We start from the raw sequence: 18,005 nt of genomic DNA, 5'->3' as shown, positions 1-18,005 counted from the left end.
GTGCCACTGCCATTTCAGGGGACACTTCTGACCAGCTAACACCAAACCTGGGGTTCCCCGCAGACTCCTTCAGGTAAATAATGCACTAGAATGACTCACAGAACTTAGGAAAGTGCTATACTTACGATTATAAATCAGAGCCAACCAAAGGAATGCACAGCAAGAGGTCTGGTGGGGGGAAGTCCCAAACTCGAAGCTTCTGTGTCCTCAGGGACACATTACCCTCCCACTGTTGATGGAGAGGACTTCACGCACAGAGTATTGCCAACCCAGGAAGCTCACCCAAGTTTCGGCACCCAGAGTTCTTAAAAAAATTCTTACTGGGGTTTTATTCCATAGGTACGATTGATGATTGCCCACGTGGTTGAACTCATCCTCCAGCTCTCTCCCCTTTTCTTACACTGGTTGCCCATCGAGTTGATTCCTACTCATAGCAACCCTATAGGATAGAGTAAAACTGCCCCATAGGGTTTCCAAGGAATGGCTGGTGGATTCAAACTGCAGACCTTTTCGGTTAGCTGCTGAGCTCTTAACTACTGTACCACCAGCACTCCCAATCCCATTATGTGTGGGATAACGTCACTTGACTTAAAGCCCCCGCACTCTAATCACGATTGGTCTCGTGGTCCAAGGGGCCCAGCATGAATAACTAATACACTCCAATCACTCAGGAAATCCCAGGATTTCAAGGTCACTTCCCAGGAACTGGGGGACAAAGTCCAGCCAAATTCTTTATTACACACATACGGTGTGCACTGTTTTCGGTCTGGCTTCTTTCACTCGGGGACTGTCGTTTGTAATCCCCTTCCTTGTGGTACAGGAGAGCACACTGAGGCCCAGAGAGGTGAGGGGACTTGTTCAGAGTCACCCAGTACCTCGGGGCTGGAACCCAGAGCTCCAGGAGTCCAGCCTGCACCACAGCAGCTCTGACTCCTGCCCAGCTTCTCCCCACAGGGCGAGAGGCTGAGCCACGCTGTGGGCTGCGCTTTTGCCGCCTGCCTAGAACGGAAACAGAGGAGGGAGAAGGAATGTGGGGTGACAGCCGCCTTCGACGCCAGCCGCACCAGCTTCTCCCGCGAGGGCTCCTTCCGCCTGTCTGGAGGCGGGCGGCCCGCGGAGAGAGAGGCCTCAGATAAAAAGAAAGGTGGGTGCTGCCCAGGGGGCGGGCTCGGCAGAGTGGGCGTGGGTGGAGCCAGGGGACCCAGTTTTGGGGCAGGGCTGCAGCTGTACAGGGACTCTACAGTTTATAAAGCAGGGCGCGACCTCAAAGTTTCGTCACTGTAAAGCACATTTCAGTTTAAAAATTCTTTGAGAAATACTCTGCAGGTCACAAATCACGGCAAAACTCACCAAGCGCTTTATTATCCGCCATTAGGGTTTTTCAAACCATGTATGGGGTCTCCATGAGTTTGGTTAAGGTCCCTGGGTGGCCCAAGCAGTTTGCTATCGGCTGGGGGTTCGAACCTACCCAGCAGCCCCTTAGAAGAAAGGCCTGGCGATCTGCTTCTTTAAACGTTGTTGTTAGTTACTGTCCAATCGACCTCAGACTCATGGCGACCCCATGTGACAGAGTAGAACCGCTCCATAGGGTTTTCTTGGCTGTGATCTTTCTGGAAGCAGATCCGCCAGGTTTTTTCCCGTGACCACGCTAGGTGCGTTGGAACCACCTACCTTTCTGTTATCAGCCAATCACAAGCAGCTCGTGCCATCCAGGTCCCTCTCTAAAGATTACAGCCAAGAAAACTCCATGGGGCAGCCTAAACCTACAGCACATAGCATCGCCATGAATCGGAAGCGACTCGACAGCAACGGGTTTGATTTCTTCTGGTATCAGGACCTGTTAGTGCGCTGTGAATTCAACTTGCTGGGTAGTGGCATTAAAAAAAGAAATAGGAAATATCAGAATATATCAAATGTGGGAAGGGTCAGTGTAGTTGAAATGATACTCTTACATACACATTTGTGTGTGCGCGTGGAATGGGTCACCATATAAAAGGTATTTCTTATCCTGGGTTGTCATCAAAAAGTTTGAAAAAACACCTGGTAAACTCTAACACTGTGTAAATAGTAAAACTAGAAAAAACCCAAACCCGTTGCCATCGAGTTGATTCCGGCTCATAGTGACCCTATAGGACTAAGAGTAGAACTGCCCCACAGGGTTTCCAAGGCCGTAATCTTCACAGAAGCAGACTGCTGCATCTTTCTCCCACAGGGCAGCTGGTGGGTTTGAACCGCTGAGCTTTCAGTTAGCAGCCCAGCGCTTAACCACTGCACCATCAGGCCTCCAGTGTAAATGGTAAATGCTTTGTAAATTCCAGAATAGTGTATGTGTGTTAAAATGTAAGTATGTGCTGAATGACAATGTGTGTTTTTATTTTATTTTTTACTATAGATTGTAGTTTTTAAAAATTTGGGACACACTGGTTAGAATTTACAAAGAATTTACCATTGGGAACTGATCCAGATTAGAGGAGGCTAAAGAGATCTGACAACTACTGATAAATGCACTGTATGATCCTAACTTGGATCTTGCATTGTTTTAAAAAAAAAAAAAAAGAGAGAACATCTATGAAGGACATAATTGGCTCAACCGAGGAAACTGGAATATGGACTTAGATTAACAGGTATTCATGTTAAATTTCCTGAGTGAGGTGATTATTGCGATTCCGAAGGAGAATTTCTGCGTTCTTACAAGGTACATAATGAAGGTTTTAGTGTTGAATAACTCGTCTTCTGGGCAGTACAAATGGTTAAGTGCTCAGCTACTAACCAAAAGGTTGGCAGTTCAGATCTACCCAGAGGCATCTCAGAAGAAAGGCCTGGCAATCCACACCCCAAAAATCAGCCATTGAAAATTTTATGGAGCACGGTTCTACTCTGACACACATGGGGTTGCCATGAGTCAGAATCGACTGGACAGCAACTGGTAAATTGCCTGTAACTTACTCTTCAATGGTACAAAAAAAATTAGAAACCATGTGAGCAAATAAGGTAACATGTTATCACTGGGGACCGTATATGAATGCTCAATAATGAGTTTTCAATATTTTGTCATTGCAACCTTCTGTTTACATTTTTTTTCTAATTAAAAATTTAGGAAGATCACTTTTTATCACTTACTGGAATATTAGTTTACAAGGTATGTTTTTACTTGTATATTACGTGACTCAAATTACGGTCATTCACAATGTTTTTTAAAAGTTCTTTGCAATGCATATAGCATTTTACCATTTACATAATGTATTAATAATGTATAATGTATTAAAATTTGTAAAGAATTTTATCAGTGGTAAAATAGACTATAAAAAAAAAACCCGTTGCTGTCAAGTCAATTCTGACTCATAACGACCCTATAGGACAGAGTAGAACTGCCCCATTGGGTTTCCAGGGACTGGCTGGTGGATTTGAACTGCCGGCGTTTTGGTTAGCAGCTGAGTTCTTAACCACTGTGCCACACAGTGGAGATGGCACAGGACCAAGCAGCCACATTTCATTCTGTTATATATAAGGTCGCCATGAGTTGGAGCCCACTCGGCAGCAATTAACAACAGACGACAAAGTGAAGTTGACAAAGGACATGTGTCGTGTTTAATTGTTTACAAAGAACACACTGGGTACACAGTCCTACCAGTTCACAGACTTTTTCCACCGTTTCCATAGGATATTAGAATTTATGAAGAACGTTGTCACGTGCAAAGCACATTGCAACGTTTGCCAACGGTTTTACCATTTTCAAAGGCTGTGATAAATCTCAGGTACTTTGCACTGTACAAAGCGCTTTCACTGTTTGCACAGCGATGAGAGCTTATACAGTGAGCCCAACTGGCCAGGCCTATCAAACAGTGTGTTGTGATTGTGCGCTCATTCCCAGCTTGAAGGCACAGCACTTTCACGGCGTGTTTTTTCGTATTTACTTCAGGAGTTACGGAGGCCTGGTAGCGCAGTGGTTAAGAGCTTGGCTGCTAACCAATAGGTCGTCGGTTGGAATCCACCAGCCGCTCCTTGGAAACCCTGTGGGGCAGTCCGGCTCTGTCCTGTAGGGTCACTCTGAGTCAGAACCGACTTGATGGCACTGGATTTGGGTTTTTTTAGGAATTATGGAGGAGTGCAGTTTTCACAAAGTTGTTTACCAGGCTTTTTTTTCTTTTTTGATGTATTCCAAAGCATTTAACTTTCACTGCCTCAGTCCACCCTCTCAGGAGGCCCTGGAACATAGCACAGGGACCCTTCTCCCAGGTTTATAGTTGGGGAGGAGTACCTGGGTGGTACAAACAACTAATGCATTTGGCTGCTAGCCAAAAGTTTGGAGGTTCGAGTCTACCCAGAGGCACCTCAAGAGAAAGGCCTGGTGATCTCCGTCCAAAAATCAGCCATTGAGAACCCTGTGGAGCACAGGTCTACTCTGACACGCATGGGTCACCATAAGTCAGAACTGACTCGATAGCAACTGGTGAAAAGAACAACAGAAATAGTTGGGAAAACTGGAGGCCGGAGAGGGGAGGGAACTTCCTGAGGCCTCACTGCGAAGCGGAGGCAGAGGAGGCGTCCTCGTCCCACCCTGTCCCGAGCCGTTTCTACTCTGCCAACCGGGCCTGTGCGCAGGCCTCAGTCACCTCCACCTGGAAGATGGGAGAAGCAGCGCTGGGCGCCTCTCCCTGCCCTCTCTGGCTCTGAGTTTAATCCCACCAGCATTCGGGCTGCAGCTTGGCTGAAGCCCTGATGGAGGACTGCTGTGTGTTTGTGTATTGGCAGAGGTGGGTGGGACCCTGTGTTCTTTGTAGAGTGGAGAAACCAAGTTTTCCCCCAGGGCACAGAGCAGTGTCCTAGAGAGAAAGGAGCTAAGGCTGAGGGGCGGAACAATCTGGAAAGCTTCTCAGATGAAGTGTGCCTAGAGGGACAGGTAGCAGCTGAAAGCAGGGAGGAGGTACTTGAAGTGGGAAGAATGGTGTGAGGGAGATGGAGAGGGGAGCAGAGTGAGAGAGAAAGACAGTATGACAGGGGAAAATGAGTCAGAGGGAGAGGTAGTTCATGGCAGTCATTTGTAGCACGGAGTCTGGAGTCAGCTCCCCCCTTCCTACTGTTGTGACTTGGGCAAGTCACATAGCATCGCTGGGCCTCAGTTTCTACTTCTGTAAAATGGGGATAACAGCAGTACCTACCTCCTTGGGTCGGTGTGAGGATTGATGAGTTAATGCTTGCAAAGCACTTGGAACAGCACCCAATATGATGTTCACACACCAAATAAGTGTTAATCAGAAAGGGAGTCAGAGGGTCTCAGAGAGAGAGAGATGGAGAGAGTGCAGAGGAAGACAGATCAGGGCCAGAGAGAGACAGTGGGTTAGAATGGGGGAGGATTCCCCAGAGGCCTCCTGAAGAGGGTGGTCTTGGCTTGAGTGGGGCAGGAGAGGTTTCAGGGCACTGACCAGTGTGTTTTGAGGGTGAGGAAGGGAGCTTTAAGGAATGATCAAGGGGACCGGGTGGGTGAGGCTTGAATACCAAGGTAAGTTGTCTAACCACCTGTCTCTCCACATCTCCAGCAGAGGCAGCCGCCGCCCCGGCGGCGGCTCCGGGCCCTGCCCAGCCTGGACACGTATCCCCAACGCCAGCCACCACGTCCCCTGGCGAGAAGGGTGAAGCAGGCACCCCAGTGGCTGCGGGCACCACCGCAGCCGCCATTCCTCGGCGCCATGCCCCTCTAGAACAGCTGGTTCGCCAGGGCTCCTTCCGTGGCTTTCCTGCGCTCAGCCAGAAGAACTCGCCTTTCAAACGGCAGCTGAGCCTGCGGCTGAATGAGCTGCCTTCCACACTGCAGCGCCGCACTGACTTCCAGGTGAAAGGCACAGGTGAGCCCCGGGCTCAGTGGGAAGGAGCTTTGGAATCAACTAGCAGTGTCTGCTGTGGGCAGGGAATATGGGAGAGGTGTCACGAACCATGATTGATTAGTACTGTCTGCCATGGGCTAAGGACAGAGAAATAGAACGGATCGTGATCGATTAACAATGTCTGCCATGGGTAAGTTATAGAGGAGAGGTGGCACAAATCGTGATTGATTAGCAATGTCTGCTATGGCAGGGAGGTCTGCCATGGGCAAGGGAAAGGAGAAACAGCACAGATGCCATGTTTTTGCCTAGGAGAAGACTGAGGCACAGTGGGTTGTGCTCTGTCCGAACCTTTGGCCAGTAGTCCCATGAGATCTGGCTCAGAGGAAAGGAAGATTGTGATGGATTAACAATGCCTGCCTTGATCAGGGAGACTATTGCAGCAGCATACATCATGATCTCCTAGCAATGTCTGCCATCAGCAAGAGAAAGGAAGTGGCTCTCCACATGATGAATGTCCAGACTTTGCCATGGGCAAGGGAGAAGACAGCAGGAATCTTATGTTTCTGCCCCAGGGTTGACTCCAAGAATCTGGCCAGCGGAACCAAGAGGTGAAGGGCACAGGTGAACATAGGAATTGCAGGGATCAAAGGGCATTGTGATGGATTGGTGATGTTGGTTTTGGACATGGGTTTGGGCAGAAGTAGTCAGTACATGTTATAATTGTTTAGCGGGTCTTCCAGGGACAATGAAGAGGAAATAGGTAGCACATCGTGATTGATTAGCAGTGTCTGCAATGAATGGGGCTTAGGAGAAAGGCTGTGTAAACGTCCTGTTTTGCTTGAAGGAAAGATGGAGTTACTGGCTTCTCCTCTCTTCAGCATTTGACCAGTAGAGCCATGAAGTCTGGCTAGGTGAGGGGTAAAGTGAGGAAAGAGCTTAGTGGAAAAAGGATGATGTTTGATTAGTAATGTCTGCCATGGGCAAGGGAAAGGAAACCACAAAAAAACACACCCGTTGCTGTCAAGTCAATTCCAACTCAGAGTAGAACTGTTCCATAGGGTTTTCTTGGCTATAATCTTTATGGAAACGGACTGCCAGGCCTTTTTTACATGGTGCAACTGGGTGGGTTCAAACCGCTAACCATTGGGTTAGCAGACAAGCACAAACTGGTTGCGTCACCCAGGGACCTCAAACCAAGCCTGTTGCCGTTGAGTCGATTCTGACTCATGAAAGAGGTGGCCTATGTCGTAAACTAAAAGCAGTGTCTGCCATGGTCAAGGGACAAGGGACAAGTGGCTCGGGACCATGTTTCTGCCCAAGGGAGACAGACAGGAGGGGCTGCCTTCCCTCCTAGCACTCAGGGAAGTCATGCGGGCCAGCTGCCACCCCCAGTCTGAGACACCTACACCTCATGGCCTCAAGGGTTGGTGTGGGAGAGGGTGTTGATCCGTATCCAGGAGGCAGGGCTGCTCCAAAAGGTAACCGCTGAGCAGCTGCCAACACTTGCTGAGAGTGAGGCACGCACGCTTGTGTCCTGCCGCATCCCTTGGCTGTCACCCACCCTCAGATCTGCATCAGACGCACTTGCTGTCCTCACACAGGCTGACACTAAGCACGCACCCGGGCCCAGTATACATGCTCTCTGAGAGGGGGCAGGCCCCCAGGCTTTCCTTGGAAGCCTCGCATTCCTGTAGCCAGCAGCACACACACAGGCATGTGACTTGCCCCATAAAATACTTCTTTTATTGTACTTCAGATGAAGGTTTACAGAACGAACTATAGTTTCTCATGAAACAGTACACACATTGTTTTATGACATTGGTTAACAACCCCACAACATGTCAACACTCTCCTTTCTCAACGTTGGGTCCCCTATTACCAGCTCTCCTGTTCCCTCCTGCCTCCTAGCCCTGCCCCTGGGCTGGTGCACCCCTTTAGTCTTGTTTTGTTTTATGGGCCTGTCTAATCTTTGGCCGAAGGGTGAACCTCAGGAGTGACCTCATTACTGAGCCCTAAGGGCATCTGGGGGCCATACTCGCAGGGTTTCTCCAGTCTCTGTCAGGCCGACAAGTCTGGTCTTTCTTTTTGAGTTAGAATTTTGTTCTACATTTTTCTCCAGCTCTGTCTGGGTCCCTCTATTGTGATCCCTGTCAGAGCTGGGCACCATCTAGTTGTACTGGACTCAGTCTGGTGGATTGCCCCATAAATTTCACAGACTCACACAGCTTCCACGTTCTCACACAGGGGCCACGCACACACACTGAGAAGTCCCACATGCAGATGTTAGACTTGCACGACTTGGGAAGCATGTAACCAGATGTCCCACTCGAGACTCACACATACAGAGGCCTGCACACTCAGAAACCACACGCTCAGATGTCGCACGCAGAATCTCACCAGCTTTGCACACACCCAGAACCCGCACAGCTGGAGCTGTTTACACTCGGAAGTCATGCTTGCAGACCACACACACTCGTACACCACACCTAGGTGTTAGGCACCATGTATCACACAGGCGGACTCACACTTGGAAATTTTAGCCACCCTCAGAAGCCACATATCCATTTGGTCCTCACACACCGCAGACGTTGACCTAGAAGCCACACGCTTACCCCGCCCACTTGGGCAGTCACACGTCACACCTGTTGACTCCTGCAGCCTGGTTTCATCCTGATGCCCCTTGGAGATAGCCACTTGCTGACGGGTCCCAGGCCTTTGTCACACTCCACACTGTGGTTTGTTTGGATGGTACCTTTGCTCATCCCAGCCCTTCCCGAGGCTGTCACAGACCTGTCTGGATGGTACAGGTGCATCTCTGACCTCAGGATCCACATTATAGGCCTTCCGGGGAGGGTGTACAGGTCCCTGCCTATGTGCCCAAAGCAAGACTAGGCATCCTCAGCCAGAGAACAGTGGTGTGGCAGCACCCATTCTGGCTGGGCAGTGCCCTTGTTCGATGTGTGTGTCTTAGTTACCAAGTGCTACTATAACAAACACCACAGTGGGTGGCTTTAACAAATAGAGATTTATTTTCTCACAGTTCAGTGGCTAGAAGTTCGAAATCAGGGTGCCAGCTCTCAGGGAAGGCTCTCCCTCTGTCACCTCTTGGGGGAGGTCCTTGTCTCTTCAGCTTCTATTCCATGGCTCCTTGATGATCTTCATGTGGCATGGCATCTCTCTTCCCCCATCTCTGCTTGCCTGCTTGCGTGTTTAATCTCATTTATACCTCAAAAGAGATTGATTTAAGAAACATTGTACAGTAATACAGTATCATTAACATAACAAAGAAAACCCATTTTCAAATGGGATTACAACCACAGGTTAGGGATTAGCATTTAGGACACATTTTGAGGAGGGAAACAATTCAATCTGTAACAATGTGCTTAAACAGATTTTTTAATTCCTAAAAAAAAAAAAAAAAAATTTTTTTTTTATGTGTTGTTAGGAAACCCTGGTGTCATAGTAGTTAAGAGCAATGGCTGCTCACCAAAAGGTCGGCAGATCGAATCCACCAGCCGCTCCTTGGAAACTCTATGGGGCAGTTCTGCTCTGTCCTGTAGGGCCGCTATGAGTCAGAATCAACTCGATGGCAACGGGTTTGCGTTTTTTTCTGGTTTTTATATGTTGTGAAACATTTTCAGTATTCCTTCTGGCTTGTGGCCACACAGATTGTAAGATCTTTGGTTCTGGGTCCCACTTCACCTGTCACTGTCAGTCATTGAATGTCACACACTAAACGTGACTGTTGTACCACTCAGATGTCACACACACATGTGCACAGAGTTATCATTTTTGTGGCCGTGGCTACTCAGTTGCTGCAGAGTGGACCTACCAACCCATACATCTTGTGAAGGGGAGGACCCCAGACTGTAAGAGAGGGCCACTGGAGGGTATAGGGATAAGGGGCAGGGCTGGGGCAGGGTCTGGGCCTGTTCACTGACCTTCTGTTCCCTTCCCTGACTTCGTAGTGCCTGAGATGGAGCCTCCAGGTGCCAGTGACAGTGACGGCATCAATGCTCTGTGCACACAGATCAGCTCCTCTTTTGCCAGTGCTGGGGCCCCAGCACCAGGCCCACCGCCAGCTACAGCAGGTAAACCCAGCCCTTCTACTGGGTTCGACGCACTGCAGTGTCCTCCTGCATGTTCCCCTTGTCCATTCAGGGCTACCTCAAGGCTCCAGGAATCTTGGAATCCACAGGTTTAGAACCACAGGACCATGTTAGAGTCATGGGATCATCTTAGAACCATGAGGTCATTTTAGAGCCATGAAATCATCCTAGAACCATAGGCTCACCTTAGAGCCAGGGGATCACTTTAAAGCCAGGGGATCACCTTAGAGCCAGGCAATCACCTTAGAGCCAGGGGAATCACCTTAGAGCCATGGGAACACCTTAGAACCAGGGGATCACCTTAGAACCAGGGGATCATTTAAGAGCCAGGGGATCACGTTAGAGCCATGAGATCATTCCAGAACTATGGGATCAGTTTTAAAACCTTCTTTTCTTAGAAACATAAAATTTAGAAACCTACAGCCTTAGAGCCACGGGTACCGTAGCCTAACATATCTGGAACCATGGAATCTTAGAATCTCACAGCTTTTGAAGAGCGCTCTCTGGGAAACACAGCACCAAATTCTAGGCTCGTCCTAGAACCGTGGGAGCACCTTAGAATCTTAAACAATGTTCATATACCATGCTAGACTCTAAGAAAATACAAACTGAAAGCCCTTGAACCTCATTACATTACAGTAGAACACTCAGAACGATCCACGCATTCTCCTAAAAACATCCGTTCTCAAAATACTAGAATCAAGGGTGATGTTCAACATACTTAATAACAGGCTCAGCACTGGCTGACCAGACTGGAAGTCAAGCTGGCTGCGCATCAGTCCTGCTTAGGCTTTTCCATCTTAAGGCCTCATAGCCTCAGAACCATGTGTCCTTCGTACCACAAGGTACGAAGCCATTCTGTGGCCCAGAACAGTGAAGCCCCTTGCCAGGTCAGTGCAGCTCGCCAGGAGCAGAGCCCCTCAGAGGCAGCCAGTCTGGCTCCAGAGTCTGAGCTGCAGTCCCCTGTGCCGTCCTGGGACTCTGCTGGGGTTCTGTCCGCTACCATCCATGCCCCTTGCTTGCCCCTTTCTTCTCTCCAGGGACTTCTGCCTGGGGCGAGCCCTCCGTGCCCCCCGCAGCTGCCTTCCAGCCTGGGCACAAGCGGACACCTTCAGAGGCGGAGCGGTGGCTGGAGGAAGTGTCCCAGGTGGCCAAGGCCCAGCAGCAGCAGCAACAGCAGCAGCAGCAGCAGCAGCAGCAAGGGGTCCCGGTGCCCCCTGTGCCCACCTTATTACCCACCCTCCAGCCTTTCCCCGCCCCCATGGGGCCCTTCGACGCAGCACCTGCCCAGGTGGCCGTGTTCCTGCCACCCCCACATATGCAGCCCCCCTTCGTGCCCGCCTATCCGGGCCTGGGCTACCCGCCCCTGCCCCGGGTGCCCGTGGTGGGTATCACACCCTCGCAGATGGTGGCCAATGCCTTCTGCTCAGCCGCTCAGCTCCAGCCCCAGCCTGCCACCCTGCTTGGGAAAACTGGGGCCTTCCCACCCCCTGCTGTGCCCAGTGCCACTGGGGGTCAGGCCCACCCACGCCCCAACGGGGCCCCCTGGCCACCAGAGCCAGAACCTGCCTCGGCCCCTGAGCTGGACCCCTTCGAGGCCCAGTGGGCAGCGTTAGAAGGCAAGTCCGCCACAGAGAAGCCTTCCAACCCCTTCTCTGGCGACCTGCAGAAGACCTTCGAGATTGAACTGTAGCCCAAGCTGCCCCTGCTACCCCATCATCTCCGGGTGCCCCACGCCTGGGAGTGGAGGCATGACCCCTCCCCTAGTCCTGCTCCCGCTCCCTGGGGCTGCATCCCTCAACACCCTCTCTAACCACTTCTCTCTACCACCCCACAATCACTATGGAACCAACACTGGGACGCCCAGGTTGCGACAGGATGGAATTCAGGGACGGACCCAGCCTGGCTAAGGGACTCATTTCACTGCCAGATGTAACTTGGCAACGCCCCTTTCCCCCCGCCCTGGACACAGGGATGGCCACAGCCCTCGGTTCAAGCTACATTTTTCAGTTTCTGTTCTTAACCTTCCACCCTCCAGTGTTGGGTGGGATGGAGGAGGGATACTGCTTAGGGGTGCCCCTGGGTCCCACGGGAGTGTCCCCCCCAAGCGTGGTCATCTCCCCCCATACACAGCACAAGCAAAGGGCTCCCCTCTGCCCACCTGCTGCGTTCACTGCCAATGCTGTGCCCACCCTCTTGCCCCCCATCCACATCTTTCTTGGGTCAAGGTCTCATAGGGGGCAGGGGCCAAGTTGGGGGCCCAGGAAGTGGGGTGGAGGAAGAGGAAGAAAAGCTCAGTTACCTCACGTCTGTGCCCGCTTGGAGGGTGGGGGTCTGGGCCGAAAGGGGAGGGGTGCCTGGCGGGTACTTTTCTATCTTTTATTTCCAGATTTTTTTTGTATCTAAACTTGCAGATTTGTATTATACAAGGACAGCCAATAAAGGAAGAATATAATGGTGACCCTCGGGAGAAACTGGGTGTTTCTGGTGGGCAGGGTGTCAGCGCAGGCCTTTCCTCCTGAGTCATCTATCAAAACGGGGGTGGGGGGTAGGAAGGGACCCCTGTAGAATCACCTCTGAGTCCTAGCTGTGACACGTGATGCCGACTCAGCACTCAACAGGCGGATGGCTAAGTGGTGCCAAAAATTAATCACCCCATTTCTGTACCTTACAGATTTTGAACCAAGGAATAAAAAGCAAAAGTGATAAACTGCTGCTAATTATTTCAGTATTAAAATGATTATTAGGCTTGAAATAGTATATCTTGGTGCTGGCAAATTCTTGTTTCATCAATTCTACTGTTCTTAACTCAGGCCAGAGGGTTGCCTGACATGACAGCAGGTTTTTTCAATTCCTCTATTGTTTCTCAAAGGAGCCCTGGTTGTGCAGTGGTTAAGCACTCATCTGCCAACCAAAAAGGTCAGCAGTTCGAACCCACCAGCCGCTCCTTGCTCCTCCAGAGAAAGGTGTGGCAGTCAACTTCTGTAAAGATAACAGCCTTGGAAACCCTATGGGGCAGTTCTGCTCTGTTCTGTAGGGTCACTATGAGTTAGATCGACTCCACAGCAAGGGGTTTGGTTTTTTGGGTTTTCTTTTTTTCTCGGGTTCCTTTTTATAACCCATATATGTGTACACATAAAATGCAAGCTATATACTTAATTCTTTATGTTGTTAAGTGCTGTCAAGTTGGTTCCGAATCATAGTGACCCTGTGTACAAAGAATGAGTCACTGCCCGGTCCTGCCCCATCCTCACAATTGTTATGCTTGAGCGCATTGTTGCAGCCACTGTGTCAGTCCCATCTCATTTAGCGTCTTACTTTACCAAGCATGACATCCATCTCCAAGGACTGATCCCTCCTGATATCATGTCCAAAGTCTGTGAGACGAAGTCTTGCCATCCTTGCTTCTAAGGAGCATTCTGGCTGTACTTTTTCCAAGACAGATATGTTCATTCTTCTGGCAAAAAAAAAAAAAAAAATTGCCGTCGAGTCAATCCTGACTCATAGCTAACCTATAGGACAGAGTAGAACTGCCCCATAAAATTTCCAAGGAGTGGCTGGTGAATTCGAATTGCTGACCTTTTGGTTAGCAGCCAAGCTCTTAACTACTGCACCACCAGGGCTCCATGGTGTGTTCAATATTCTTTGTCAATACCATAATTTGAAGGCCATCAATTCTTCGTCTTCCTTATTCATTGTTCAGCTTTCACATGCATATGAGGCAAGAAAACACTATGGCTTGAGTCAGGTGGGCCTTAGTCTTCAAGGTGACATCTTTGCTTTTCAACACTTTAAAGAGGTCTTTTGCAGCAGATTTGCCCAGTGCAGTGGGTCATTTGATTTCTTGACTGCTTCTTCCATGGGCGTTGATTTTGAATCCTTGACAGCTTCACTCTTTTCTCCATTTATCATGATGTTGCTCATTGGTCCAGTTGTGGGGATTTTTGTTTTCTTTATACTGAGGTGTAATCCATACCGAAGGCTGTGGTCTTTGATTTTATCACTAAGTGCTTCAAGTCCTCTTCACTTTCAGCAAGCAAGGTTGTGTCATCTGCATATCACAGGTTGTTAATGAGTCTTTCTCTAATCCCGATGCCCTGTTTTTCTTCATATAGTCCAGTTTTTCGGATTATTTGCCCAGCATACAGATTGAATCGATATGGTGGAAGATACAACACTGACACACCTTTCCTGACTTTAAACCACGCAGTATCCCCTTGCTGTTCCAGCGACTGCCTCTTGGTCTATGTATAGGTTCTGCATGAGCACAATTAAAAGTTCTGGAATTCCCATTCTTGTAAGGTTACCCATAATTTTTTATGATCCACAGAGTTGAATGCCTTTGCATAGTCAATAAAACACAGGTAAGCATCCTTCTGGTATTCTCTGCTTTCAGCCAGGATCCATCTGACATCAGCAATGATATCCCTGGTTCCACGTCCTCTTCTGAATCCAGCTTGAATTTCTGGCAGTTCCCTGCGATGTACTGTTGGAAGGGCTTTTGAACAATCTTCAGCAAAATATTACTTTTGTGTAATATTAATGATATTGTTTCATAATTTCTGCATTCTGTTGCATCAAATTTCTTTGGAATGGGCACAAATATGGATCTCTTCCGGTCAGTTGGCCAGGTAGCTGTCTTACAAATTTCTTGGCATAGGTGAGTGAGTGCTTCCAGCGCTGCATCCATTTGTTGAAACATCTCAGCAGCTATTCTGTCAGTTCCTGGAGCCTTGTTTTTCGCCAATGCCTAGAGTGCAGTTTGGACTTCTTCCTTTAGTGCCATCGTTTCTTGATCGCATGCTACAGCCCGAAATGCTTTTAACATCAGTTCTTTTTGGTACAATGATTCTGTGTATTCCTTCCATCTTCCTGCGTCGTCTAACATTTTCTCCACAGAATCCTTCACTATTGCAACTTGAGGCTTGAATTTTCTCTTCAGTTCTTTCAACTTGAGAAATGCCAAGTGTCTTTTGGTTTTCTAACCCTAGGTCTCTGCGCATTTCATTTTAACACTTTACTTTGTCTTCTGGAGCCATCCTACTGAGAACTGTTCACCTCTTTTACTTTATGATTTTTTCCCTTTGCTGTTCAAGAGCAAGTTTCAGACTCTCTTCTGACATCCATTTTGGTCTTTCTGTCTTTTTAATGACCTCCTGCTCTCTTCATGTTTGATGTCCTTGATGTCATCTTACAACTTGCCTGGTCTTTGGTAACTAGTGTTTAATGAGTCAAATCTGTTCTTGAGACAGTCTCTAAATTCAGGTGGAATATACTCAAGTTCATTCTTTGGCTCTCGTGGACTTGTTTTCATTTTCTTCAGCTTCAACTTGAACTTGAACTTGCATATGAGCCATTGTTTCACATCAGCCCCGGCCTCGTTCTGACTGATGATATTGAGCTTCTTCGTCTCTTTCCACAAATGTAGTCAACGTGATTCCTGTGTATTCCATGTGGCGAGATCCACGTGTATATTCGCGGTTTATGTTGTTCAAGAAGTATTTGCAATGAAGAAGTTGTTAGTCTTGCAAAATTCTATCATGCAATCTCCAGCATCTTTTCTAGCCCCAAGGCCATATTTTCCAACTTCTGTTCCTTCTTTGTTTCCAACTTTTGCATTCCAATCACCAGTAATTATCAGTGTATCTTGATTGTATGTTTGATCAATTTCAGACTGCAGACATTGGTAAAAATCAATTTCCTCATCTTTGGCCTTAGTGGTTGGTGTGTAAATTTGAATAACAGTCGTATTAACTGGTCTTCCTTGTAGGCATAAGGATATTATCCTATCACTGACAGCACTGTATTTTAGGACAGATCTTGGAATGTTCTTTTTGACGACAAATGCCACGTCATTTCTCTTCAGTTTGTCATTCCTGGCATAGTAAAACATACGATTATCCAATTCAAAATGGCTAATAACAGTCCATTGCAGCTCAATGATGCCTAAGATATCAACGTTTATGTGTTCCATTTCATTTTTGACTACTTCCAATTTCCCTAGATTCATACATGGTATATTCCACATTCCTATTATTAATGGATGTCTGCTGCTGTTTCTTCTCATTTTGAATCATGCCACATCAGCAAATGAAGGTCCCGAAAACTTGACTCCATTCATGTCATTAATATCAGCTCTACAACTCTTCCCCAGTTGTATTTTGAGTGCCTTCCAACCTGGGGGGTCATCTTCCGGCACTATATCAGACAGTGTTCCGCTGCTATTGATAAGGTTTTCACTGGCTAATTCTTTTCAGAAGTATTCCGCCGGATCCCTCTTCCTAGTCTGTCTTAGTCTGGAAGCTCCACTGAAACCTGTCTGCCAAGGATGGCCCTACTGGTACTTGAAATAACAGTGGCATAGCTTCCAGCATCACAGCAACACGCAAGCCACCACAGTAGGACAAACTGACAGACGTGTGGGGTTAATTTTTAATAGCTCTTTAAAATGAGGTGACTTGTGACACCCAACATTATAACCCCATTTGATAGATGGGGAGGTTTTGCCACTGAGCCAAGGTGATAAACACATGGTTAGTGGGGCAGCAGGGATTCGAACCCAGCTTCTGGCTGACTCCAGGCCAGTTCTTAAATCACCAGGCTGTGAGAGAACAAGTCCTCCAGAGGTCTGCCCTCAAGAGTTTATGCGTATGGCCCATTAACAAGCCTGTGGGTGTCCATGACTTGGAAGCTGGGACAGAGGGCTCTCTGCTATGGCACCAGGGGATCCCCAGGGAGGGAGCAAAGGTCTCTGAGAGAGATAAACCACTTTCTCATTTCCAAGCCTTTGCCTATGCCAGTCCCTTTGCCTAGAACACCTTTTCCTGACATGGCACCTTGGAGACTACTCTCATTCTTCAGGTCTTGGAGTATCTCCTCTTAGAAGCCAATCCTCTTCCAAGGCCGCACTCACCTGCCCACCACCCTTTCAGTCCAAGTTTAGACAGCTCTGACCCCTCAGGCTGAGGTAGGAGTCACCGCTCCCCCCCACTTTGGACCCTGTGCCTCCCCAATCTCTCATCCCATAATGAGTCCTAATCACTCTGGGTGTCGCTACCTCGCGACGTGTCTGCTGCCCCCCACAGTGAGGGCAGGGCCTGGGGCTGTCTAGGTCACTTTGGTGTCCCAGCACAGGACCAGCTAGAGAGGAGATGCTCTCAAGCTGTTCACCTTCGCAAACCACTGGGGAGTGGGAGAGGCAGAAAGGCCTCGGCTTGGGAGATGACTAGCGCTATTAGGCAGATGCGGAAGCTGCGGCGACACAGCAAATGCGGACGGAATCCAGACTCCCTCCCCCCGCAGGCTGATCTCTGCACAAAACCATCCGTCCCTGTAACACACAGGTCTTTCCCAGAGCTGTCCCCACAACAGTCCCTGTAGGTGCAGAAGGGAAAGGGACTCGACAAGGGCAGAGACCCACTGTCTCCCGAGGGGCTCCCACGGGGTCCTCTTACCAATTTCCCCGTCGTTCCTCCCACGCCAGACTAAAAAGACTCGCTCCTCACGGGTCTTTCTCGACAGAGGCCACAGATCTGGGTTAACCGCCCACGCCCCACTTCCCTCAGGCTTCGCTTCCTTATAGACTACCCCCGGGAACGCGGAGTTCGGCCCCTCAATCCTCGCCCCCTCCCACGACCTGGCCCCACCGCCCGCCACGTGGTGCACCCCTCCCACCCGGCGAAGGTCACGTGCCGAACACCCGGCGCAGGACCTTCTCTGGGAAACTCCGCCCCCGTCCCCGCCAGCTGCCGGCGCCCCTCCCCGCGCCCCCGCGCGGTCCCACGTGCCGCGCCCCCCACTCCGTCCCCAACAGGCCGCACCCTGCACCCTGCCGCGCTGCTGGGACCGTCCCATGAAACGCAGAGGTATGATGCTCCTCGAGGCCCCGTGCTTTCACTGCCCTACGCTGGGCCACACGCCACCCCTGCTGCCGCGCTCTCTTTAGAAACGCTCCACAGTTTGTAACAGATTCCCACCCCCCACCCCCGACCCCCCTCCCCGCACCCTGCCCCAAAACACCCAGCCCTCCCGGCCCTGCGAGGCCACGTGGGTAGCTGGAGCTAGTCCGTGAGAG

At 49.5% G+C, this 18,005-nt stretch overlaps 1 protein-coding gene and 1 long non-coding RNA gene across 6 annotated transcripts in view; one reads left to right on the top strand and one right to left on the bottom strand.

Annotated features, from left to right (window-relative positions):
* The window catches only part of NUMBL (NUMB like endocytic adaptor protein), a 33,415-nt gene extending 21,023 nt beyond the window's left edge, over positions 1–12,392 (top strand). For 3 of the 5 annotated variants that reach the window (XM_064293674.1, XM_064293676.1, XM_064293677.1), the window contains 5 exons: positions 955–1,144; positions 3,098–3,139; positions 5,538–5,843; positions 9,791–9,913; positions 10,972–12,392. In XM_064293674.1, coding sequence (XP_064149744.1) covers positions 955–1,144; positions 3,098–3,139; positions 5,538–5,843; positions 9,791–9,913; positions 10,972–11,624 — 1,314 coding nt within the window. In that variant the 3' untranslated portion in view covers positions 11,625–12,392. The remainder of the gene's footprint in view (positions 1–954; positions 1,145–3,097; positions 3,140–5,537; positions 5,844–9,790; positions 9,914–10,971) is intronic. The other 2 variants (XM_064293675.1, XM_064293678.1) reach the window with 1 other exon arrangement.
* On the bottom strand, positions 8,829–17,553 carry LOC135232761 (uncharacterized). The gene is made up of 2 exons (XR_010323311.1): positions 17,386–17,553; positions 8,829–13,388 (listed from the first exon to the last, which is right to left on the bottom strand). It is a non-coding gene; the product is annotated as an uncharacterized LOC135232761 (long non-coding RNA).
* Between the last annotated feature and the right edge of the window lie 452 nt (positions 17,554–18,005).

The sequence above is a fragment of the Loxodonta africana genome, chromosome 11, assembly GCF_030014295.1.
Source record: "Loxodonta africana isolate mLoxAfr1 chromosome 11, mLoxAfr1.hap2, whole genome shotgun sequence".
Taxonomy (NCBI): domain Eukaryota; kingdom Metazoa; phylum Chordata; class Mammalia; order Proboscidea; family Elephantidae; genus Loxodonta; species Loxodonta africana.
Note: the sequence above shows the minus strand (reverse complement) of the source record. Positions and strands in the feature narration are given on the sequence as shown.